Genomic DNA, 25,861 nt, shown 5'->3' with positions numbered 1-25,861 from the left:
CTGAGTAGCTGGGACTACAGGCACCCGCCACAATGCCCAGGTATTTTTAGAGACTAGGTCTTGCTCTTGCTCAGGCTGGTCTCAAACTCCTAAGCTCAAGCAATCCACCACCTCCTAGGGTGCTAGGATTACAGGCATGAGCCACCACAACCAGCTAAGATGTTGTTGCTGTTGTTTTTGAGACAGAGTCTCACTATGTCACCCTCGGTAGAGTGCCATGGCGTCACAGCTCACAGCAAACTCAAACTCTTGGGCTTAAGCGATTCTCTTGTCTCAGCTTCCCAAGTAGCTGGGACTATAGGCACCCACCACAATGACCAGCTGTTTTTTTGGTTGTAGTTGTCATTGCTGTTTGGCAAGCCCAGGCTGGGTTCAAACCTGTCAGCTCTGGTGTATGTGGCTGGCACCCTAGCTGCTGAGCTATAGGCACTGAGCCTAAGTTGTTGTTGTTGTTGTTTTAATAAACCTACAGCACCCGGTATTCCCAGGTAGTCTCCCATCCAACTACTAACAAGGCCCAACTAAGTTGTTTTTTAAAGATAAGAATTGCTAGTAACTATTTATACAGAATTCTCCCACCCTATTCAAGGCTGGACAGGGGACCCCAGTTTTCCTAAGCTTGAGCAAGTTCATGAAGGGAACACCCTGACCTTTTGCCCTGAGCTGAAGGGACTGCATTCATTCTTTTGTCAATCACACTCATTAACGATGAAAACGTGTTTCTATCTGCCAAGTTCTGCAATGTGTTTCTATTTGCCAAGTCCTGGCCAGGTATAATCTCAAGACCTAATACGCCTAGATCAGCGGTTCTCAACCTGTGGGTCGCGACCTCTTTTTAACAATGAAAATACAGGGCGGCGCCTGTGGCTCAGTTGGTAGGGCGCCAGCCCCATATACCGAGGGTGGCGGGTTCAAACCTGACCCCGGCTGAACTGCAACCAAAAAATAGCCAGGCATTGTGGCGGGCGCCTATAGTCCCAGCTGCTCCGGAGGCTGAGGCAAGAGAATCGCTTAAGCCCAGGAGTTGGAGGTTGCTGTGAGCTGTATGATGCCATGCACTCTACCGAGGGCCATGAAGTGAAACTCTGTCTCTACAAAAAAAAAAAAAAAAACAATGAAAATACATTGTGGCATTAGGAAGGTTGAGCACCACTGCCCTAGATAAAAGAACCCACATAGAGACTCCCTATTAGTTTAGTTCTTTCCCCCTTCCAGAAGCTCTGGTGCTTTTTACTTCTTCTGTATTCCTTTCTAACTTCTAATAAAAATCCTATCTTACCACTGATCTGTTGTCCGTGGGTTCATTCTTCAAATCCCCGAAACCAAGGACATACTGAAGAGTAAAATTCTGGTATCACTATCACTTCAAAGATGAAATCTTAGGCAGTTTCCCCAAAGTGTGTCCCACAACTGAAGCTTATTTTCTCCTCACAAATTAAGGAAACTTAATAAGCTACACTTCCAAAAATAAAGATAAAAATGTAGGATAGAACGTGGGTCTGTCCAAAACCCTGCCCTTATCTGATCAAAAAAAGTGATAGTCTATAGGTGGCCACACTCCCCCTGTCAGAATCTAATTTAGCAAAAGAAAACCAGCAAATGACAAGAACAAGCGAGTCATTAAGTAGGTTGCTCCTGTTTCTGAATTCAGTAGAGGGTTTGAAACAATTAAAACTTGCTAATAATGGGCAGCGCCTGTGGCTCAAAGGAGTAGGGCACTGGCCCCATATGCTGGAGGTGGCGGATTCAAACCCAGCCCCAGCCAAAAACTGCAAAAGAAAAACTTGCTAATAATAAAGACTGATGTTGCTGGGTTTTGTTTTGGGCTCCCTACTAAATGCCGCTAACATGCTGACATCCAACTTTCTGGTTATAAACACATGGGAGCTAAAATGGAATCTAAAGAGAATTTCTAGATACTCTAGTTCCCTTCTTGAGACTGCAATATAAAATTTAAGATAAAGCCTCAGCAGGGTGGGTGAGGGCAGACTAAGAATTTCTGGAAATGGCTAAAGGGAGCCAAGAAGAGAAACTGGCAGTGGAGGAGGACTATGGTGTGAGGGTTTAAATTTTCATTGGTAGCCAGCCATTGTGGCGGGCGCCTGTAGTCTGAGCTACTTGGGAGGCTGAGGCAAGAGAATCACTTAAGCCCAAGACTTTGAGGTTGCTGTGAGCTGTGATGCCACAGCACCAAGGGCGACATAGTGAGACTCTATCTCAACAAACAAAAACAAATTTTTTTTTCATTGGCTACTATTATGAACTGTTTAAATCCTCCTTCTTTTGGCGGGGGGGGGGGCGGGGGGGGAGAAACAGTCCATTGTCATCCTGGGTAGAGAGCTGTGGCATCATAGCTCACAGCAACTTCAAACTCTTGGGCTTGAGCAAATCCTCTTGCCTCAGCCTCCCAAGTAGCTGGGACTACAGGCACCTGCCATGATGCCCAACTAAGTTATCTATTTTTAGTAAGAGATAAGATCTCACTCTTTCTCAGGCTGGTCTCAAATCTCTGAGCTCACGCAATCCACCCACCAGGGCCTCCCAGAGTGCTAGGATTAGAGGCGTGAGCCACTGTAAGGCCTAAATTCTCCTCTTAACTGCACGAGTATTACCTTAAAAAAGATATTTTAATCCTATTTTAAAATAACAACAAAACCTGGACCCCACAGTCAGCAGTTCTGATCCAAACAAAAGTCTTCTCTCCAGAAGTAACTGGTTTTTGCATAATGCGAATGTGATTCCCAGCAGTCCTGCTCAAACATCCATCTGCTCAGGAAATCACTTGGAAATCTTGTCAAATGCAGATTGAGATTGATTAGGTCTTGGGTGGAGCCTGAGATTCCTCGTTTCTCCGAAGTTCCCAGGTGAAGGCCACTCTTTAAGTAGCAAAAGATTTGAAAGGATAAAGACAAGGGATGAAAAATGCAACTGCTCTCCCTTCTCCCGGGATTAACTTTAGCCTTTCATACACAGATCAAGTTTGAATAGCTGAATAATCCTTTCTGAAACACATACCCTTTTTTTCTCCACTGTGCAACAATTCTTTCCAGTTCACAAAGTTGTACATGGAAGGCCAGCAGATGTTATAAACTGTGAGCTCAAACTGGGATTTTAAAAATCTGGGACTGGGTGGCGCCTGTGGCTCAAGGGGTAGGGCGCCAGTCCCATATGCCGGAGGTGGCGGGTTCAAACCCAGCCCCGGCCAAAAAAAAAAAATAGAAAACAGAGTTTAAAAATCTGGGACTTTTGGCAGAAGTGAAAAGAAGAAAGTGTGCCAGGTAAAGGGGAAAGTGTTCCTTCTGGAAAGTAAAATTGCCTGCTATTAAGATTGGAAACATAACTGGAAGGGAGAAATGATAACTGGTGAGGTAATTCACTAGCAGTAGCATCTCTGAATACCTTAATTATGAGTGCCATTTTGGTCTGGAAAGTCCCAGGAAATCACAAAAACAAATATTGAAGAAAATGATCCAGAGAGGGTGGCACCTGTGGCTCAGTTAATAGGGCACCGGCCCCATATACCAAGGGCGGCTGCTTCGAACCCGGCCCCAGCCAAACTGCAACAAGAACTAGCTGGGCAGTGTGGCAGGCACCTGTAGTCCCAGCTACTCGGGAGGCTGAGGCAAGAGTCATCTAAGCCCAAGAGCTGGAGGTTTTTGTGAGCTGTGACGCCACGGCACTCTGCCGAAGGTGACAAAATGAGAGACTGTCTCTGGAAAAAAAAAAAAAAGATCCAGGAAACAGAAGAATGGAAATCCTATCATGAGGAAATTACCCAAGGCAAAACAACTCGCCTATAAACACTCCATGCAAAGGCTTCTCATCCATGCTTTCCAGGATTATTCCAACATCAAAGTTACAAAAAATCTTAAGAACATCCCTGTTAGGAGGAAGTCCTTGTGCCTCTGCTAGAGCTGAATAATAGGTCTGGCTAAATCAACCTCCCACTCCCACCCCCCAAACCCTCAGGCAGTATCTCCAAGGGTGCTGGAATGGCTCCCAAGGTTACCAAATGGCCCAGGGGCTGGCTTCATTATATCTGAGTCACCTCTCCAGGTCCAATCCCAAGCGCACATCATCCCTAGAAGAGTCTCAGGAGGTCCTTAGTGACACCAGGGCCTAGAAACTGATGCCCTAGAATGCTAAATCCAACGCATGTTTTTTAAATTTAATACACACACATTCTCAAACTTTTTTTTTTGAGACAGAGTCTCACTGTCACTCTTGGTAAAGTGCCATGGCATCACAGCTCACAACCTCCTCAAACTTTGGGCTTAAGCAATTCTCTTGCGTCAGCCTCCTGAGTAGCTGGGACTACAGGAGCCTGCCACAATGCCTGGTTGCAGTTGTCATTGTTGTTTAACAGGCCCAAGCTGGGCTCAAACCCACCAACTTTGGTATATGTGGCCGGCTCCCTACTCACTGAGCTACGGGCACCGAGCCACATTCTCAGACTATCTGTGTAGATGCAAAGCAGCCAGCACAAAAAAGTCAGCCTAGTCTCCGACCCAGTGGGAAGATCTGTCAAACTGCTTGGCTGGCACTGAGCAGCTCAGACAACCAGCTGACTGACAGATCTCTCACTCCTCAGCCTATCATTTTGGTACCAAGTCCACAAGGATGAGCAAAATGAATAGTGTCTTAAATATTATTTCCTTGAACAGCTCATGTTCGCCTGGTATCATTCATTATCTGGGCTGATGACTCTCCCAATTCACGTAACCAGCCCAACCTGCAAAGCAGAACTTCTAGCCCACATTCCCAGCTGCCTACATCTGGCCTCTCTGCCCGGTAAACTTCACACCAAGGCCTGCCCTCCACTCCAACACCCCTTTTGAACCATCCTATTACTTTCTTGGCATTACCTTCCTCCCATGTCCTGAGGCTCAATATCCCTGTATTCGATGTCCTCACCTAAAGACATCTGAGTCTTCTTTCAAAATTTCTCAGATTTATACCTTCTTCCTTCTCATGCCAGGGTCCAACTCCAGACCTTTATCAGTCAATTGGAAGAAGCCCTTTCTTCCTCTTCCAACACATTTCCCATTCCCACCCTAGCACTTGCCCGCATCACTCCACTCTAAAATGCTTCCTAAACAATAATGTCAAGCATTTGTGTTTCATACTTTCCACGGTAACTGCAGCCCAAATCATATAGCCCTGTAGGACAAGTACTTTAATGCCCAGAGAAGGGACACAGCTTGCCAGAGTTCACCCTGCTGGCAAAGAGCCCAGGAGTCAAGACCAAAACCCAGAACTCCCTCTGGCACTCTCAGGTATCTTGTGTCTCCTCCTTCTTAAAGTGCAAAGACACTCTGAAATCCTATCAGATTTCTTCCTACCTAGCAGACCCTATTTCCCGCTGTTTCGCTTTACCAGTTTTTCCGTTTTTCTCCTATTTGGATCGTTTGGGGGTTTTTTTGTTTGTTTGTTTTTGTTTTTTTGCAGTTTTTGGCCAGAGCTCGGTCTGAACCCACCACCTCTGGCATATGGGGCTGGCGCCCTACTCCTTTGAGCCACAGGCACCGTCTGGATCATCTTTTTATCAAGATCGTTTTATAGTTCATAAGCGTGATGACAGGGTTTTCATGCTCATGTGTGAGATGTGCCCCCCTAAAACCTTGTTACAATGTCAGCACATTACTCCGCTGACATAAAAAAAAAATCAATAATTATTATTTATATTTAGCACTGCTGTTAACTGTAACAGTAGCTAACATTTGTTGAGCATTTAGAAGGTTCCAGATTCTATACCAAACTGCTAAATGGATTATCTCATTTTACCATCAAGACAATACTTGACTATTAACAGACATACCCAATTTAATACCTCAGAGACAGATCATTAGATTTTTTACCCATTTCATACCTGCTTCTCCCATAAACTTCCTCATCTTGGTAAATGAAATATCACCCTTTCAGTTGCTCAAGCCAACAATCTACACATTATCCTTTATTTCTAGCTTTTCTTTACCCCCTCTCCCCATAACAAATTGCACCCTGGTGGTGCCTGTGGCTCAGTGGGTAGGGCACTGGCCCCATATACTGAGGGTGGCAGGTTCAAAACTGGCCCAGGCCAAACTGCAACAAAAAATAGTGTAGTGGCGGATGCCTGTAGTCCCAGCTACTCAGGAGGCTGAGGCAAGAGATTCGCCTAAGCCCAGGAGTTGTAGGTTGCTGTGAGCTGTGACACAACAGCACTCTACCAAGGGCAACAAAGTGAGACTCTGTCTCTACAAAAAAAAAACAAATTGAGTCCTGTTGCCTGTACCCTAATAATGCTGCCCCAAATTGTTGACTTCTCACCCACCCTTCCCCCTCTACTACTACCCTGGTCTAAGACACCACCCCTCATATCTAGACTACAACAACTGCCAACTGGCCCTCTTTTTCTAGTCTTTCTCTTGTACACTTTATTCTTCTTTGAGCAGCCAGAGGGGTCACTTTAAGAGGCTATTCTAATATGAATCCATCGGACAGCCCAGATGTCCATAACAGATGAACAAATAAACTCTGGCACACCCATACAGTGGAATACTCCTCAGAAATAAAGGACGTTAACAACGTATACATGCAACAACACGGGTGAATCTCAAAAACATTACACTGAGTGAAAAAAAGTCTATACTGTGTGCTACTGTTTATGTGAAATTACAGAATAGAAAAACTAACCCACGGGGCACAAATCAGATTAGTGGGTGCTTCCAAAAGAGAGAGATTTGAAAGGCAAGACACTCTAGGGAGACGGTAAAGTTCTGTGTCTTGGTATGTACTTGTCAAAACTGATCAGAATGGAAGATATTAACATTTCCCTGTGTTAAAGCTATTAATGCAGCATTCTGGCCATTTCTCTCTGGCATCTCATCTCCTACCTTTGTCCCTCACCCACCTTCACCTAGCCACACTGGTCTCCCAGCAGGGCCTGCACGTGCCACACCATTTCCAGCTGGAGCATCTTTGCTCAGCCACTGGCACCTACTTCCCTCGCTTCTTGTTATCATTCAGGCCCCAGCTCATGTCCCCTCTGCAGAGAGACTTTCCTGGGCACATATCTGAAGGAATTCCCCAGGCACTCTCATTTAATTGTTTGCATTCTCTGTGTAGCACACACCACTTTCTGTTATTTCCTTGCTTTCTATCTACGTCTGCTACCAGAAAGCAAGCTATGCAACAGTTAAGGACCCACCCACCTGTCACTATATCACCAGCATCTAAATCAACACCAGGCATGTTGAACAACAATTTGGTTACCTGAATGGAAAAAGTTGACATTATTGGGCGATGCCAGTAGCTCAGTGGGTAGGGCGCCAGCCACATACACCGAGGCTGGTGGTTCAAACCTGGCCAGGGCCAGCTAAAACAACAATGACATCAGAAACAACAACAACAAAAAAAATAGCCGGGCATTGTGGCAAGGCAAGAGAATCGCTTAAGCCCAAGAGTTTGAGGTTGCTATGAGTTGTGACGCCACAGCACTCTACCAAGGGTGACATAGTGAGACTCTGTCTCTAAAAAAAAAAAAAAGAAAAAGAAAAAGAAAAAAAGTCGACATTATCACTATCTGCATTTAAAGGTATGAAACCTGGGGCTTGTAAAGGGTAAGTAACCTTCCCATGATCACCTATCAGGAATCCAACCAGTCGGGCTGGTGCCCAGGGCCACATTCTAAACTACTCTTATGCCCTCCTCCCTTCAGTTTTGCTTTTCTGCTTGATTTTGCCCTCTTTGCCCCTGGGCTGGAACCCGCTCCTTTACTTCCCACCAGCTCGTGATGGTTTCTCTCCACATCCACTTCATGCTTGATTATTCACTTTAACATTTCTTTCATTCCACGTCTGTCTCCCCAGCAAGACAAGGGGCTCCGGTGGCTTTGCTTCCTTTTGCTCATGCGGCACAGAACTGGGCACAGGTAATTAACCAATAATCATGGACGTGTTCCCCTGGAGGTGGGATGAGTCAGATAGACCTGTGGGTATGTGCCAATCCTGGGTTACATGACTCACTTCATTATTTCAAAGTATGCTGACCTTGGCTTCTTTGGCATCCTACCACCCAGTTTCAAAACTGGATTGTTGAAGTTGATGCAAATCAGCACGGCCATCATTAGTCACTATAATACCAATATTACTCAGGCCTCATCCCTGTACTTCTGGAATCTCCTGCATACCACACAACCCTCCAAGAAGGCTGCACAAGCTGAGGGCATGCCATGAATGGATTAGGATGGTGTGATATTTAATGGAAACATCCCCCCCATATCTTGCCCTAAGGTCACTGAAGAGATTGCCCTAAACCTCCTCCAGAGATTAGATGGTATATCATTCCAAATGGATCATTAGAGACATAATTCATACTTTTTTCCCCAAATAAATGCATTTACCTCATGATTAAAAAATAATAATAAGCTAAAACAGAAGAGGAACAAATTAAAGGAAGTCTATTGTAGACTTTAAAGTAATCAGAGGCTGGGCGAGGTGACACACACCTGTAATCCTAGCACTCTGGGAGGCTGAGACAGAAGGATCACTTGAGCTCAGGAGTTCCAGACTAGCCTAACCAAAAGAGCAAGACCCCATCTCTATAAAATAGTTAAAAAAAAAAGCCCAAGAGTTGGAGGTTGCTGTGAGCTGTGACACTACAGCACTCAACCAAGGGTGACATGAGACTCTTGTCTCAAAAAAACAAGGCTTGGCCCCATCGCTCAGTGGTTAGGGTGCTGGCCCATACACTGGGTTGGAACCCAGCCCGGACCTGCTAAACAACAATGACAACTGCAACAATAACAACAACAAAAAAATAGCCAGGCTCGGCGCCCGTAGCACAGTGGTTATGGCGCCAGCCACGTGCACCAAGGCTGGTAGGTTAAAAGCCGGCCTGGTCCAGCTGAACAACAATGACAACTGCAACAAAAAAATAGCCGGGTGCTGTGGCAGGCACCTGTAGTCCCAGTTACATGGGAGGCTGAGGCAAGAGAATCGCTTAAGCCCAAGAGTTTGAGGTTGCTGTGAGCTGTGACGCCATGGCACTCTACCAAGGGCAACATAGTGAGACTCTGCCTCAAAATAAAAAAAAAATAGCCAATACCCGGGCTTTATAGTGGCACCTGTAGTCCCAACTACTTGGGAGGCTGATGCAATAGAATCACTTCAGCCCAAGAGTTTGAGGTTGCTTGCTGTGCACTGTGACACCACAGCACTCTACTGAGGGTAAAATAGTAAGACTCTGTCTCAAAAAAAAAAGTTTAAAAAAAAAAGAAAGAAAAGAAAGGAAGCAGTAAAGCAACATAAATTGTAATTAGAAAACATGCCTTTATACATCATTGACATTTTTTCTATTTCACTAATATAATACAGATTTTTTGACTGTATGTTAACATTTTCCCACTTCACAGGGTTTTTTAATAATTTTTTTCTGTTTTCTTTTAGATTAATATGAGGATACCAACGCTTAGGTTACAACGTCTGTGTTTCTTAGGTAACGTCCCTGTTGTGGTTGTGTCTCACCCCTAGGAGGTGTGCCACATAAGCTTCCATTGTGCCCCACTTTACAGGTTTTAACACATGGTTCTCACAGTTCTCACAATACCTTTGTGAAGATTAAACTCTTAATTTGCAGAAGAAGAAATGATGGTTGAAAAAGTTTACATCATTCACTCAGAGGATTACAATGTAGGACTTACTTTGTTTGCTGGGTCTTAACAGCAGAAGTCAAGGACATCAGACAAACGCTGCCTGCCATCAGGTCTCTCATGAGCTAAAGAGAACTGCACTTAGCTATAAATAGAACTAAAACTCTCTGTGACTCAGTTTCCTCATCTTTAAAACACAATTTCCTTTCTTTCAATCTCACAAAGCCTGTGAATACAACATTACTCATTTATTCAACAAATATTTATCAAGTGCCTACTATGCACAAGGTATTGCCCACCCGGAAAAAACCAAAGTCCCTGCTTCATGGAGCTTCTATTGTCAAAATGAGGTAGATAAGAAATGATTCATATATATACATATACACACATATATTATATGTGTATGTTACCTCATTTATATGTATGTATATATAAATAATATATATAAACACACGCATATATTTAATTTCCAAATATTAGTAAGTGAAGTAAAGGGAAATATAACCAGGTAAGATTGCAGAGTGATGGATGGAGTACCAGTGTTTTAGATGAGAGGGGTCAGGAAGTCTTCCCTGAGAAGCTGGCATTTAAGAACAGGCTGGAATGAGGCTTTAAGATCAAGACACAGAGCTGTCTGGGGGAGAAAAGTGTTCAAAGCAGGGGATAACTGCTTGCACAATGAGATGCCAGAGATAAAAGTGATCCAGAATTATAAGATATTCAATTCTATTTCAATTATAACAAAGTGATAAACTGTCAAAAGAAGTTTTAACAGGAACCACCTGAGCAGAAATCTAAAGCAAAGGCTGTGGGATTAAATGTTAAATGAATAAATCAGTATAATACATATAACACCCGATGGTGTATTTACTTACACACTAAGTAAATTCAAAGATGAAAATCCCATGTATCAAATATACCAATTACAGAAAAGACTAATTATTAATCTATGAGTAGATTGTCCACATGATTCCATTGAATGAACTCATATTCAATACTAGTTTTCAGGGCTACAGTTGCTATAAAAGCTCTATATGGTGCAATACAGTAAATTTTGCTTCTCACTACCATTCCTGGGGAGAAGGTGGTGTTGAGTGGCCTCAGCAGGCAGTTCTGAAGAACATGGGAATGAAGTTCACTTTCCAACAGCTCCATCAATTATGCCAACAGAAGCGACACTGTCCGATTTATATCCTGGGTTCTGGCCAGCCTTTTAGGAAACCTGCCATCACTCCAACTTGTGTGGTTCCGTGTGGCTTATCGAATACAATGTATAACTACTCCAGTCATCTTTCAGAAATGGGGCAGGTGGCAACAGGACTTCACGTGGATAGTTACCACTCGGGACTCATCAATACAGACTCCAAGGGAGAAGGAATTGTGCAGGCTGGACATTCCACCAGCTGTGACATCACCAGCTGCCTGCACCCAACTCCCCATCATTCTGCCTCTCATCCATTCCATTGCTTGGCTACATTAACTTGGCCAAGTATACCTTCTTAATTACGCTATTCTTTTCTTTTTCTTGAAACAGAATCTCACTTTGTTCCCCCGGGTAGAGAGCTGAGCCCTCATAGCTCACAGCAACCTCTAATTCTTGGGCTCAAATGATTTTCCTGCCTCAGCCTCCTGAGTAGCCAGGACCACAGGTGTCTTCCACAATGCCTGTCAATTTTTTTAGAGACAGGGTCTCACTCTTGCTCAGGCTGGTCTTGAACTTGTGAACTCAAGCAATCCACCCGCCTCAGCTTCCCAGAGTGCTAGGATTACAGGTGTGAGCCACCGCACCCAGACCCTCCTTAATTTCTTGTCCACATTCCTCCTCTCCTTCCTAGTATACCTGATTATCAAACTCCTATCCTTTCTTTCAAAAAGCTAATTAAAATTCATTCTATGAGGTTTTCCATATCCAATGACTTCCATCATGAAAATGACTGGCAATATTTAACTTGTTTTTAAATTTTAAAACATGTATCTTTATAAATTATGACTGTACATAGCATGGATACATGTCACACAGATACATTGAGAGAAAGGAGACAGACACCAAAGAGTTCAAACAATACGATCCCATTTGTGTAAAGTTTAATACAAAACTAAGTTCCAGGCTCTGGGCCTGTGGCTCAAGCTGCTAAGGCGCCAGCCATATACACCTGTGCTGGCAGGTTCGAATCCAGCCCGGGCCCACCAAACAACAATGGTGGCTGCAACCAAAAAAAAAAAAAAAAAAATAGCTGGGCATTGTGGCAGGCACCTGTAGTCCCAGCTACTTGGGAGGTGGCGACAGGAGCTCGAGCTTGAGCTCAGGAGTTGGAGGTTTCTGTGAGCTGTGATGCCACAGCACTCTACCCAGGGCGACAGCTTGAGGCTCTGTCTCAAAAAAAAAAAACTAAGTTCCAGTAATAGAAGTCAGAATAAGGGTTACCAGGTGTGGGAAGGAGGCATCAGGCAGCCCTCTGCGGCACTGGAAACGTCCTATAGCTTAATCTAGGCAACAGCTGCACAGACGTACACATATGTAGAAATTTGGTGATTTCACAACTTATGATTTGAGCACATTACCGTATGCATAATGAAATTAAACTTTTTTTAAATGACTTTCTTTTGATTGTGCTGAGACATCACTATGCTTACAGTCTTAAATAGAACTGTTTGGGGACTTTTAAACTCAAGAAAGTCAATTAACTTTCTGCCACATTTGGTACCTTCTAGAGCCTGAATAGATACTTCTTTCATCTTCCTTCAACAGGGAATTCTATTGGGCTAGCATAGTGACCGGTCTTGATTGTCAGCTTTAAAACAATCAAAGGCAGCATGTGTCTGTCTTAAGCCAGTAATAAAGAACACTCACTTTGTTTACTTTATGGCCTGCACAGTTTCAATGGTCTAGAAAAGTCTTTGAACAGACCTCTTAACAGGAGTACAATAAACATGAAATGAGAGTAGTAGAATGCCTGAAACAAATGAAATCCTCTCCTGAAACCATTCGGAAGAACAGTGACCCCCTCCACCATCCTGAGAAAGTGTTTGGAAGAGGAGGCAACCCGGTGGTGCACTGGAAAGAGAATCTCTATGAGCTGGCACTTTCCTGAGTAACCACTGAAGCTTAAGAAAGCCGCTTAACCTCTTCGAGTCTCAGTTCCCTGCTAGTAAAATGACCTTCCTTACCTTCCTCACCTTCCTCTTACCCGCAGTTTAAAAGAATCAAGTGACATGAGACATAACACTTGGGCAAAACACAGACTTCTGACACCAATGGGGCATTATATAAAATAGACATTTGTGGAATGCCTGTGTTCCGAGAACTTTCACATATGATAAACTATTTAACACTGACAGTAAATCAATGAGCTGGCACCTGGACTTCCACTTCACCAAGGAGAAAACTGAAACCAGGCAGTGAAGTGGCTGCCCAAGAGTACCCAGTGTGGGGAGAGGGGCGGGGAGGATTCTTCTGGTGTTCTCCCCACATGCAGGTTGCCAGTGTGCCGGTTCTGGTCCTGTGTTCAAATCACAGAAAGGCACCCTAAATCAAGAGTAGGAAACTGTTGACAATTTGTCCTAAATAGCTACTTTCTCTTTAGGAGGAAGTAAATCAGAACCCCTTGTGCCTTAAAAATTCAGATTTTATTAGCGCTGTCGTCACACGGCAAAGTGTGCATTTCACCCTCAATATTCCCTATGATATGTAAGACCCAGTGGCTGAACCTGACAACCCTAGAATTAAATCTGGCCAACGTGGATAGGCAACTGGATTTAAATCTGCTGAACGGTTTTAAAAAATAAAACAAAACAAAAATCTTTTTTTAATAGCTCTGCATCACAAATCGCTATTTGCAAGCCCAGGCTTCCTCAAACAAAACAATCCTCAGCAGATTTTGTTCTGTTTTGCCCTGTAAACTACTTTCTCAGTTACATAAAACTACAAATTGCAATCTGAAGGCTTTGCAGCTTGAATTTCCATCTTCCCTGAAAATTTATGAGGACACAGAAGTAAATTTGGACATCTTTCTCTCAGGCTTTTTGTACTCCGCCTGCCAAATGAAAAACATTTTTCCTGTGTGTGTTTGGCTCTCAGCCTTTAGTGGTCACCACATATGATATAACTGTATGCAATAGATGTATGTGACTAAACACTAATCTTTTAAAATATTCTATCTACTTCCCCTTGTGTTCTACATTTTGCTATAACAATACTGCCTACTTAAAGAATTTGAAAAAAAAGATTTTTAACTTGGTTTCTGTTTGCAAAGTCAACAATAAATTGATACAAACTATCACCATAAAAAGGTACTCAAAACAGAATGAAACTTTCTGGGGGAATGGAAGAGTTATAAAACTGGATTACGGTGATACATATACAACTGTATACATTTACTCAAAAGCATCTGACTGCATATTTACAGGGGGCGAGTTTTATGATCTAAAAATTAGACCAAAATAAAACTTTTTTTTTTTTTTTTTTTTTTGAGACAGAGTCTCACTATGTCGCCCTTGGTAGACTTCCATGGCGTCACAGCTCACAGCAACCTCAAACTCTTGGGCTTATGCGATTCTCTTGCCTCAGCCTCCCAAGTAACTGGGACTACGGGTGCCACAACGCTCGGCTATTTTTCTGTTGTAGTTGTCATTGTTGTTTAATTGGCCCCGGCCAGGTTCGAATCCACCAGCCTGGGTGTATGTGGCCAGCGCCCTAGCCACAGAGCTAAGGGCACCACCCCAAAATAAAACTATTTTTAAAAATATGCCTATGATGGGCGGCGCCTGTGGCTCAAGGAGTAGGGCGCCGGTTCCATATGCCAGAGGTGGCGGGTTCAAACCCAGCCCCGGCCAAAAACCACAAAAAAAAAAAATATGCCTATGATTTCACAAAGGGAGATTTTTTAGATTTCAAGTATTATTCAAATTCATATTAAAATCATTATTTTTGTTTCCAATGCTTCAAAAGTATTTATGTTATTATAGGACACTAATTTTCCTCTAAAGCAGATATTTTCAACTTCTGCACTATTGACATCTTGAGCCACATAAGTCTCTTGCTGTAGGGAGCTATGTTATGGGTTTTTCCCCACCTGTAAGGTTTGTCCTACAGCCCTGTCCACTAGCCCTCAGCCAACAGAGAATGCTTTTTTGGATGCTTTTCCTCCTACACTGGCACCTCTACCTCCATTCTGCGTATTCTACGGTGTCCCTTCTAGAATATAAACCATTACTTTTAAAATTAAGATTAAGCTCAGCACTGTAGCTCAGTGAGTAAGGCACCAGCCACATACATCAGCCCAGGCCTACTAAACAACAACTTAAAAAAAAAAAAAAAAAAAAAAATGCCAGGCACTGTGGTGTGCACCTGTAGTCCTAGCTACTCAGGAGGCTGAGGCAAGAGAATCATTTAAGCCCAAGAGCTAGAGGTTGCTGTGAACTGTGATTCCACGGTACTCGACCAAGGGCAACATAGTGAGACCCTGAAAAAAATAAAAATAAATACTCAAAAAAAATTAAAAATAAAATTATTATTAATTTTATAGTCTTTTTTTTTTGGTTGCAGTTCAGCCGGGGCCGGGTTTGAACCCGCCACCCTCGGTATGTGGGGCCGGCGCCCTACAGACTGAGCCACAGGCGCCACCCAATTTTATAGTCTTGTGCCCATGGAAGTCTCTAAGTATAGCACTCAACCCAGAATCTAATCTACTGGGTTCTCAGTAAATGCTTTGTGGCCACTGACTCTGACATACAAGTAAAGTACTGGGCAATTCAGTTCAGCCAGCATTAATCCAGCATCTGTAGGTTCTAGGAACTTTGGGGACATTTACTCTTTTAATTTTAAGATTGAAGAATGGTCACCATTTTATAGATGTAGTAATAGAGGTCCAGAGAAAAACTTAGTGACTTGTGTCCAAGATCACACAAGTGGTAAAGCTGAGATTCAAGACTGAATCTCACACTTTCTTGATTTCCCAGTTAACTGTCTCCCTGATCCTGAGCTGCTATGAGGGTTATCATGGACAAGAACACTGTGTGGGATGGGTAATACAGCCCACTTTAATGCTGTTAGGGGATCGCATTATCCCTACTTTTTAGACAGGGAAATGGCAGTTGAGGTGAAGTTCTTGTCCAAGGTCACTGGGCTGGATATCCTAAAATATGAATTCAGCTTAAGCTGAACTCTGAAGCCCATGCTCTTAGCCACTACACCCTAATATCCTCATGTATACATGGCCTATTTCTTTGGAAAGGGTAAATCAATAGTTTTGTTTTTGCTTTTAAAGTACTAGATGCGACACTTTCAAGGAGATTCAGATTTAGGCTATCCATACATTCACTTGGTGTTTCTTTCATGACATTAAAAACCCAGTCCCATCAACATCTGCAGAATACCGAAAAATGCCCTATATGAAAAATCTCCTCCACCACAAAGAAGTATAATTATCAAGTTAAAATTCCACAACTGCTATCCTAATAGCTAATCATTTCCTCCATTTTCTCTTCTCTAGTTCATTCACTCAGTCAATAACCACAATAATCTGTTCACTGATTCTAAACACACAACGAATAATCATACTTATTTACAATCACAATAAAAGTACTAGGAAGGAAGAGTACAGGAGAATTTGGAGAATTTCTTTTTTCTTTTCTTTTTTTTTTTTTTTTGTAGAGACAGAGTCTCACTGTACCGCCCTCGGGTAGAGTGCCGTGGTGTCACACGGCTCACAGCAACCTCTAACTCTTGGGCTTACGCGATTCTCTTGCCTCAGCCTCCCGAGCAGCTGGGACTACAGGCCACAAGGCCCGGCTACTTTTTTTTTTTTTTTTTTTGAGACAGAGCCTCAAGCTGTCACCCTGGGTAGAGTGCCATGGCATCACAGCTCACAGCAACCTCCAACTCTTGGGCTCAAGTGATTCTCCTGTCTCCACCTCCAGAGTAGCTGGGACTACAGGCGCCCGCCACAACACCTGGCTATTTTTTGGTGGCAGCTGTCATTGTTTGGTGGGCCCGGGCTGGATTCGAACCCACCAGCTCAGGTGTATGTGACTGGCGCCTTAGTTGCTTGAGCCACAGGCACCAAGCTGAATTTGGAGAATTTCTAATAGTAAGTCTGTCCAAAGAGGTAAAGGAAAGTCAAGGAGGGTGGCGCCTGTGGCTCAAGGAGTAGGGCGCCGGTCTCATATGCCAGAGGTGGCGGGTTCAAACGCAGCCCTGGCCAAAAACCACAAAAAAAAAAAAAAAAAAAAGAAAGTCAAGGAATCTCAGATCTACAGAAAAAACTGGGAGTTAATTTTAAAGTAAGGAAGAAAAGAGTTTTTAGTCCCAGTGAATAGCATGTGCAAAGATCCTGAGGTGAAAAGGAACCATGAACTCAAAGCTCTGAAAAACAAGCAGAGACGACAGTGGTCAGGCTATGCAGGGCCTTGTGGACCCCAGTAAATAGAAACGAAAGGGTCCAAGTAGGGGCATAAAGTGGACAGAACTACATTTTTAAGGATCAATCTGTCTATGTCACACATGAACAAAATGACCCTGAAGCAACTTTGCTGGGACACAGTTCAAAAAACTCTATCCTGAATCCTGTAAAACAAGTTTGTTTGTTTATTTCTTTTTTTCTTTCTTTTTTTTAATTCTCTCTGAGGTGTGGCACACCACCCTGGCTGTGAACTAGCTCCCTTCTTTATCAGTTAGTGAAGTTTAAAGGCCAGATGTTTTATCAGGTCTGGGACCTGTTTTTCTTTCAATAGCCTTCAGTAAACTACTTCATCTCTTCCTAAGTCTCACCTCATTCTCTTACCTCTATATTCTCTCCAACTTGACAAGGAGCTCATGCAAAAGGTAGAACAATCTGTCCTTTAAGGCTTGCCCTCATACTCCATGCAGAGACAAGCTGAGAAGCAACCACAGAATATTTTCTCTAGCACCCCTTCTACACAATTAAGCTCAGTTTAAAAAAAAACAAATCTGAGATAATGTGACTCCCCCGGTTAATTTTTCTGGCTTCCTCAGTGCCCTCTTGGTCACACCCCCTCCCCACCTCCAATCCAGTGGCCCAGGCCAATGAAGGTCTGGCTCCAGTTGGCTGCACTCCAAGCTTTCAGAACTGCTTTCAGTTTCTCCAAGACAAGAAACTTCACTCTACCCCATTCTGCCCTGCAAAGAGTTCTTAGCAGCCACTGACACTTCCTCCAGGAAGCTATTCCCAACCTACCATGGCCCGGCCCATGAAATGCCCCCAGACCACTCTAAGAAAACAGCTTTATTGAATTTCATTGTAATTTGACTCACTGCCCTCCTCCCTAGGCCCAGAACACATGCATGACTACATGCGCACGCATGTGCATACACACGGTAACTACAAAAGAAGGGATTCTGCGTACCATAGACTCAGCACAAAAGCATGGTGCCTAGCACCCTGTTGAGAACCCTCTAAATATTTATTGAATGAGGGGGCAAATAAAAATTGACACTTTTTGGCCCAGCACTGTGATTCACACCTGTAATCCTAGCACACTGGGAGGCCAACGAGGGAGGATCACTTGAACTCAGAAGTTCAAGACCAGCTTGAGCAAGTGTGAGACCCCATCTCTACTAAAAATGGAAAAACTAATTGGGCGTTGTGGCAGACACCTGTAGTCCCAGCTACTTGGGAGGCTGAATGCAGCAAGATCACTTGAGCCCAAGAGTTTGAGGTTGCTATGAGCTATGATGCCATGGGACTTTACCAGTGTTGTCAAAGTGAGATTCTGTCTCAAAAAAAAAAAAAAAAAATTGACGCTTTCATAATTTCCTAGCCTTTAATAAAAGAGGTTTTCCAATTTCTATTAAGTTGGGTCATGAATGTAAATAGAAAACACTCAATCACCAACTTTAGAAGAGGTACTACATTTCACTCACAGAAATTGGACAGGATCGGGGCGGCGCCTGTGGCTCAGTCGGTAAGGCGCTGGCCCCATATACCGAGGGTGGCGGGTTCAAACCCGGCCCTGGCTGAACTGCAACCAAAAAATAGCTGGGCGTTGTGGCGGGCGCCTGTAGTCCCAGCTACTCGGGAGGCTGAGGCAAGAGAATCGCTTAAGCCCAGGAGTTGGAAGCTGCTGTGAGCTGTGTGATGCCACGGCGCTCTACCGAGGGCCATAAAGTGAGACTATGTCTACAAAAAAAAAAAAAAAAGAAAGAAATTGGACAGGATCAAAAATATCAATATATGGTACGCATGGTCGCATGCTCATGACTTAGAAAGAATCAAAACTTCAGGAAATTTTTCAGACATTAAGGCAACAGCAGGCAGCAGGAAGAAAAGGTGCTGGTGATGACAATTCAATAAATTTTAAAAATAAGGCTGATACAGAAACACTGAGTGGAAACAGTTCCTACATGAGCCCACTCTGTCTGCAAACTGCCAGACCCACTGAGTAATTAAAATTGTTCTTGATTCTGTACACAGGTCTCCCTTCTGCCTACTTCCCTCAGTGCACTGTTTTCATTAGTCTAATACCCTTCACAATCAACTTCCGGCTTTCACCTTTCTTACAAGCACACCTTCACTTTATCTTGTTTGCATTCCTTCGGCATAAGTAACAATCACGTGTCATTATTATTTCACAGCTTCTGTTTTTTCTACCAAATCAAAAGGGACTAATAATACATTGTCCAGGCCTGAACTAGGCTCTTGCTACTCCAAATGTTGTCTGCAGACTAACATAGCATCACCTGGAAGTCTGTTAGAAATACAGACGCTCAGCCACCCCAGGCCTACTGATTCAGAAGCAGCATTTTCATCAGCTCTGGAGGTGATTCCTATGCACATTGAAGTTTGAGAAGCACTGACCTAGATCCTACATTCAACAAATATTAATATTTATCTAACTAGTATAGGACACATGGGTGCTCAACATAAACATGAGCATATGTTGTGGTAAAAGAGCAAGCACAGGCATTCCACTTCGTTTGAGAAAGTGTACTAAAAACAGCATAGCTGAGAAAAGATGTTCTAAGCAGGACAAAAAATCCTTACATCAAAATTCAGAAGTCTTCACTATAGGTTGTGGGAATCTGGAATCTGGGAACTTGACCCTGTTTGCAGCACGCGGAAAGAATACAGGGAAGGTGTGTGAGGGTGTCTCTTCCCTGCCTGAGCCACAGGCCGCAGGATCTGACAAGGCCAAGTCCCCGCCCCCCTCAGCTGTCACCCTGTCAAAACAAAGCCGCTGCTGACAGTGCAGGGCCAGCCTGCCCCGCGGCCTCGGGCAATCATCCCACCTCAGGAGCACAGCTCCCACATCTGGATCTGCAGCTGGGGGCCACAGGGTTCCTAAAATTGGCATTGAGAAGGGATGACAAGAAATACGTGTCCTCAAACTGAGCAGTAGCGTCCGCCACGCTGGGCTGTCGCCTTGCCAAATCCTGTTTACACCCCGAGCAGCTGGGACAGCGTTTTAACTAAACAAGTAATAATACAATAATGACAGGGCTGTCACCACGCGCCGCAGCGCCCCCGCCCCAGCCGAGGGCGCCAGGCGCCACAGGACACTCGTCTTGGACTGTGCCCACCTCCCCACCCCCCACGTTCCTCCCCCTTTGCCTTCCCACAGCACCAGGAGTGCAGGAGTCTACTTCTCCCTTACTTCCCTGCACCCGGGGGAGCACGGGAAGAGGCCGAGTGCAGAAGAACCCCTCAAAAGATAATCCTCTGGCTCTAGGTCGCCCGCCACACTCAGAGCGCTGCTCCACTCCCGGGAAAGTGCCTGCGGCGAGCTCCTACAGAGCAGCAAAGCCCCAGAGCAGCACGGGAGCGCGGATGCCCGGGCTGTTCCTTCGGAGGAATGAAGAGGCTCTGTAGGAGATTCCCCTTCTTAAAACCCAGCAGGACTCCTATCCAAGAAGCAGCTAATTGGGCGCGGGCACTACAGCACTTCCGCGGTGCAGCGAGCGGCCACAGGCGGGAGGCGGGAGGTGGAGGTGGAAGCGGGAGAGGGTGGGGGCGGGGGTCCCGCGGGCTGGGCCCCTAGCACCCATCCGCAGGCCGGGAGCGGCGAGCGAGTACCTTGCAGGCGGAGTACACTCCGAGTTTCTCCAGTTTCTTGGCCCGCGGAGCGGAGCGCAGTTGCGCCTTCTTGACGGCGATCCGGGCCGAGCCACCGCCTCCGGGTCCTTCGGCCGTGCCTGCCGCAGCGACTGCCGTCGCCGGACCGCAGGCGCCCGAGCCCCCGGCTGCGGCCGCGCAGGGGGAGCCCTGGGGGGGCGCGGGCGGCAGCGCTGGTGGCTGCGGGGGCAGCGCTCCGGGCCCGGCCCCTGCCCCGGTTCCTGCCCCGCAGCCGCCCGGCCCGGCCCCGCCAGCCTCGGACATGCCGCCCCGGAGCACGGCAGGAGGCGCCGAGTGTCAGAGCCGCCGCAGCCGCCAGGGTCTCCCTCTCGGGCTCTAGTCGACGGAGAGCGAGACCCTCCCCCCACGCCCTCCCGCCCCCTTCGCCCACCCCCCTCCCCGCCCCCGCCCTCCCCCGCGCGCCGCTCGCCGGGCTCGCTCTGGCCGCGGCCCGCGCGCTGGAGGTGGCGGCTGCGGCGGCGGTGGCTGCTGCTCCCCCAGGAGGGAGGGGACTAGCGGCTTCGCTGCCGTTGCCGCCGCCGCCACTGCACACGCCCTCCCCTGGTTCTCCTGTCCGGGACTCTGCTCCGCGTCCTGGCCGCGGACATGTTTCTCGGGGCTGCGGACTAGGGGTGCATGCCGGCGAGCACCAGCCTCTCGGTGTGTGGCGGGGCAGCCCCCGCCACCACGGCCTCTTTTCCGCTGCCCTGGAGGTTTGCACCCCCACCACAGTGCCCCGACACTTAGCACTCGCCCGCCAGGGGGCGAGGCCAATCTCCGGGTGTGGGTGAGGGTGGGGGCAGGGGGTTGGAGCCCAGGCACCTGCCGGCAACCTCCCCCCTCCACGGCCCCCCATCTGACCCTTGCGATCCCGACCCGCGGCTGGGCGGGGGCGGGGGCAGGGGCGGGGGGGGGGACATCCCAGTCATTTGTCCTTTCACTACATTCCACTCCGTCTCAAAGAGAAGACAACTTCCTCCACCCTAGCGGGAGCCAGAGAAAAAAAAAAATTTTGAAAAGTACCCGTCCATGCTAATCCTTTTCTTTGTTGCTAATTCACCAAAATAAAGGCGTGATGTTTTCCATTTCTCTTTTTAAATACTTCTGTCAAACTTTTTTTTAAGTTAATAACGCTTTCTTCCTTAGCTATTTCTGGACCAAATCTGCCATAGGGGGGAAAAAATCAATACTTTCTGTAATTTTTTTTTGAAAGTGATGGTTGTTTAAAAAGAAAAATGATTGTCCAAAAGCATTGTCAAAATAAAAAATGCGCAGTGGAAAAGTCTGAATACAAAAAAGTTTAACAGAGTTCGTCTCTGATGATGAAATTATGATCGATTGCTAGGTTCTTTTGTATAATATTACATAGTTTTCTAAATTGATTCTACCAGTATGCATATTAACCAGGAAAAAAGATTAAAGCAGCATTTAAGAGAATGTGTATTGATTTTGGCCTCAAACTTGGGGAAAAAACACTAAACTTACTGTTTTAAACTATGGTTGAAACTCTTGTTTTCACTGTTGTTGATGACAATGAGGGTGGTGTTTAGTATCATGTGGAGCACACGTTTCAGTTTTGTATTAGAAAGTTGTGCACCATTGATTGGCCTTTCTAAACCAGCTTTTAAAAGCCCAGTCTTATTTTTCAGGACCATTCACAAGTGCCCTACTTCTGTAGAGCAAGTGTTATAATTTGTAATGTGGGTCATAATGTGCTTATTATCAGATCCATTGAGTGCTTTAATTTTTTTATATTTTAATTTTTTTTTTTTTTTTTTTTTTTTTTTTTGAGAGACAGAGTCCCACTTTATCTCAGCAATCTCCAACACTGGGCTTAGGCGATTCTCCTGCCTCAGCATCCCAAGTAGCTGGGACTACAGGCGCCCGCCACAATGCTGGCTCTTTTTTTGTTGTTGTTGCAATTTGGCTGGGGCCAGGTTCAAACCCACCGCCCTTCCTATATGGGACTGGTGCCCTACCCACTGACCCACAGGTGCCACCCAGCATACCATTTTTTGTAGTAAGTTTTCTCTGTTCTTTTTCCAGATTCTGTATTTTTTTTTTTTTTACTTAATTCAGAGTAATATGTAAAAAATGGAGAATGAAGCAGTTTATTGATCTAAAAAGTGGTATTAGGGCAACAGGAAATATCTTCTCCCAGCTTAAGTCTAGTCTGAGGGTATGAAGCGGTAGACTAATTAGATTCCATCAGGAGCATTAACTTCAGTGTTTCCTGATGTGTTTGCTTTGCCTCAGTTACTCTTTCCTGTCTTTGCACAGGTGCTTTGCACACTTTGCCATTTTCATCAAAGCAGAATGAGAGTTTATTTTCTTTTTCTTGCACAACAAAACAAGGGTTATGGAAGGATGAGTCTTTTTTTTTTTTTTTTTTTTTTTGAGACAGAGCCTCAAGCTGTCAACCTGGGTAGAGTACTATGGCATCAGAGCTCACAGCAACCTCAAACTCTTGGGCTTAAGCGATTCTTTCTTTTGCCTCAGCCTCCCAAGTAGCTGAGACTACAGGCACCTGTCACAACACCCAGCTATGTTTTTGTTGTTGCAGTTGTCATTGTTGTTTTAGCAGGCCAGGGCCAGGTTCGAACCAGCCAGCCTGGGTGTATGTGGCCAGCGCCCTACCCACTGAGCAACGGGCACTGCCCAAGGATGAGAGTCTTAAAAGCTGTAATTCTCTGGTCAAACTCTAACATGCTTTAACAGATACAAAAAAAGGGATTGGGTTCTGCCCTCTAAACATTTGTCAAACTAATATAGGGTGTCCCAAAAGTCATCCCTAAAGTTTCCATACTTAGAGAAAATGGGAAATTGTAGCTAAATTTTACAATAATGTGACCAACAGGTGAAAAAATTTTATAAATAAGCTTGGCGCCTGTAGATCAGCAGCTAGAGCGCCAGCCAGATATACCGGGGCTGGCAGGTTTGAACACGGCCAGGCCTGCTAAACAACAATGACAACTACAACAAAAAAAATAGCCAGGTACTGTGGCCGGCACCTGTAGTCCCAGTTACTTGGGAGGTTGAGGCAAGAGAATAGCTTAAGCCTAGAAGTTGTAGGTTGCTATGAGCTGTGCGACTCTGTTTCAAAAAAGAGGCATCAGCATTGATTAGCTAATAGTGCTCATGCTGAAAGTTTAAGGGTACTGTGTCTTGATGTCTCAAAGTACACTGTGTACTTTGGGGGGGTTTTTGTTTTATTTATTTATTTTTTTTTTTTTTATTAAATCATAGCTATGTACATTAATGCTATCATGGGGCACCATACACTGGTTTTATAGACCGTTTGACACATTTTCATCACGCTGGTTAACATAGACTTCCTGGCATTTTCTCAGTTATTGTGTTGAGACATTTACATTCTACATTTACTAAGTTTCACATATACCCTTGTAAGATGCACGACAGGTATAATGCCACCAATCAACCACTCTCTGCCCACCTCCCCCTCCCTCCCCTTCCTCTCCCCCTTCCCCATGTGCTTAGGTTGTAACTGGGTTATAGCTTTCATGTGAAATCCATAAATTAGTTTCACAGTAGGGGTGAGTACATTGGATACTTTTTCTTCCATTCTTGAGATACTTTACTAAGAAGAATATGTTCCAGCTCCATCCATGTAAACATGAAAGAGGTAAAGTATCTTTCTTTAAGGCTGCATAATATTCCATGGTGTACATATACCACAATTTATTAATCCATTCATGGATCGATGGGCACTTGGGCTTTTTCCCATGACTTAGCAATTATGAATTGGGCTACAACAAACACCCTGGTACAAATATTGTTGTTATGATGTGATTTTTGGTCCTCTGGGTATATGCCTAGTAGAGGAATTATAGGATTGAATGACAGATCTATTTTTAGATCTCTAAGTGTTCTCTAAACATCCTTCCAAAAGGAATGTATTAATTTGCATTCCCACCAGCAGTGTAGAAGTGTTCTCTTTTCTCCACGTCCACGCCACCATCTCTGATCTTGGGATTTTGTGATATGGTCTAATCTTACTAAAGTTAGATGATATCTCAAAGTAGTTTTGATTTGCATTTCTCTGATGATTAAAGATGATGAGCGTTTTTCATATGTCTGTAGGCCGTGCGCCTGTCTTCTTCAGAGAAGTTTCTCTTCAAGTCCCTTACCCAGCCTGCGATGGGATCTCTTATTCTTTTCTTGCTTATACTTTTGAGTTCTCTGTGGATTCTGGTTATTAAACCTTTGTCGGAGACATAACCTACAAATATCTTCTCCCATTCTGAGGGATGTTTGCTTGCTTTACTTACTTACTGTGTTTTTGGCTGTGCAGAAGCTTTTCAGTTTGATCAGGTCCCAGTAGTGTATTTTCGAAGCTGCTTCAATTGCACTGGAGGTCCTCCTCATAAAATACTCACCCAGACCGATTTCTTCAAGGGTTTTCCCTGCACTCTCTTCTAGTATTTTTATAGTTTCATGTCTTAAGTTTAAATCTTTAATCCAGTGAGCGTCTATCTTAGTTAAGGGTGAAAGGTATGGGTCCAGTTTCAGTCTTCTGCAGGTTGCCAGGCAGGTCACCCAGCACCATTTGTTAAATAGGGAATCTTTTCCCCCACTGAATGTTTTTAATTGACTTGTCAAAGATAAAATAACAGTAAGTTAGCTGGATTCATCTCTTGTTCCAGACAGCTACTTCTCTGTTTTTGTGCCAATACCATGCTGTTTCGATCACTATCGATTTGTAGTATAGTCTAAGGTCCGGTAGCGTGATTCCTCCTGCTTTGTTTTTATTTCTGAGTAATGTTTTGGCTATTCGAGGTTTTTTCTGATTCCATATAAAATGAAGTATTACTTTTTCAACATCTTTAAAGTATGACAGTGGAGCTTTAATAGGGATTGCATTAAAATTATATATTGCTTTGGGTAGTATGGACATTTTAACAATGTTGATTCTTCCCAGCCATGAGCATGGTATGTTTTTCCATTTGTTAACATTTTCAGCTATTTCTTTTCTTAGAGTTTCATACTTCTCTGTATAGAGATCTCTCACGTCCTTCGTTAGATAAACTCCCAAATATTTCATTTTCTTTGGAACTACTATGAATGGAATACAGTACTTAACTGTTTTTTCAGCTTGACTATTGTTGGTATATATAAAGGCTACCAATTTATGAATGTTGATTTT

General features: G+C 44.5%; 1 protein-coding gene and 1 non-coding gene across 3 annotated transcripts in view; one reads left to right on the top strand and one right to left on the bottom strand.

Annotated features, from left to right (window-relative positions):
* The window catches only part of KAT2B (lysine acetyltransferase 2B), a 119,038-nt gene extending 97,960 nt beyond the window's left edge, over positions 1–21,078 (bottom strand). Inside the window, exon 1 of one of the 2 annotated variants that reach the window (XR_008381763.1) lies at positions 20,659–21,078. Coding sequence is in view for 1 of the 2 variants with exons in the window: in XM_053599924.1 (XP_053455899.1) it covers positions 20,659–20,961 (303 nt within the window). In the remaining variant the exon portion in view is untranslated. The remainder of the gene's footprint in view (positions 1–20,658) is intronic. The other variant, XM_053599924.1, reaches the window with a different exon arrangement.
* Positions 5,551–5,654, top strand: LOC128593071 (small nucleolar RNA U13). Its single transcript, XR_008382247.1, has one exon. It is a non-coding gene; the product is annotated as a small nucleolar RNA U13 (small nucleolar RNA).
* Positions 21,079–25,861: the final 4,783 nt, after the last annotated feature.

The sequence above is a fragment of the Nycticebus coucang genome, chromosome 8 (assembly GCF_027406575.1).
Source record: "Nycticebus coucang isolate mNycCou1 chromosome 8, mNycCou1.pri, whole genome shotgun sequence".
Lineage (NCBI taxonomy): Eukaryota > Metazoa > Chordata > Mammalia > Primates > Lorisidae > Nycticebus > Nycticebus coucang.
Note: the sequence above shows the minus strand (reverse complement) of the source record. Positions and strands in the feature narration are given on the sequence as shown.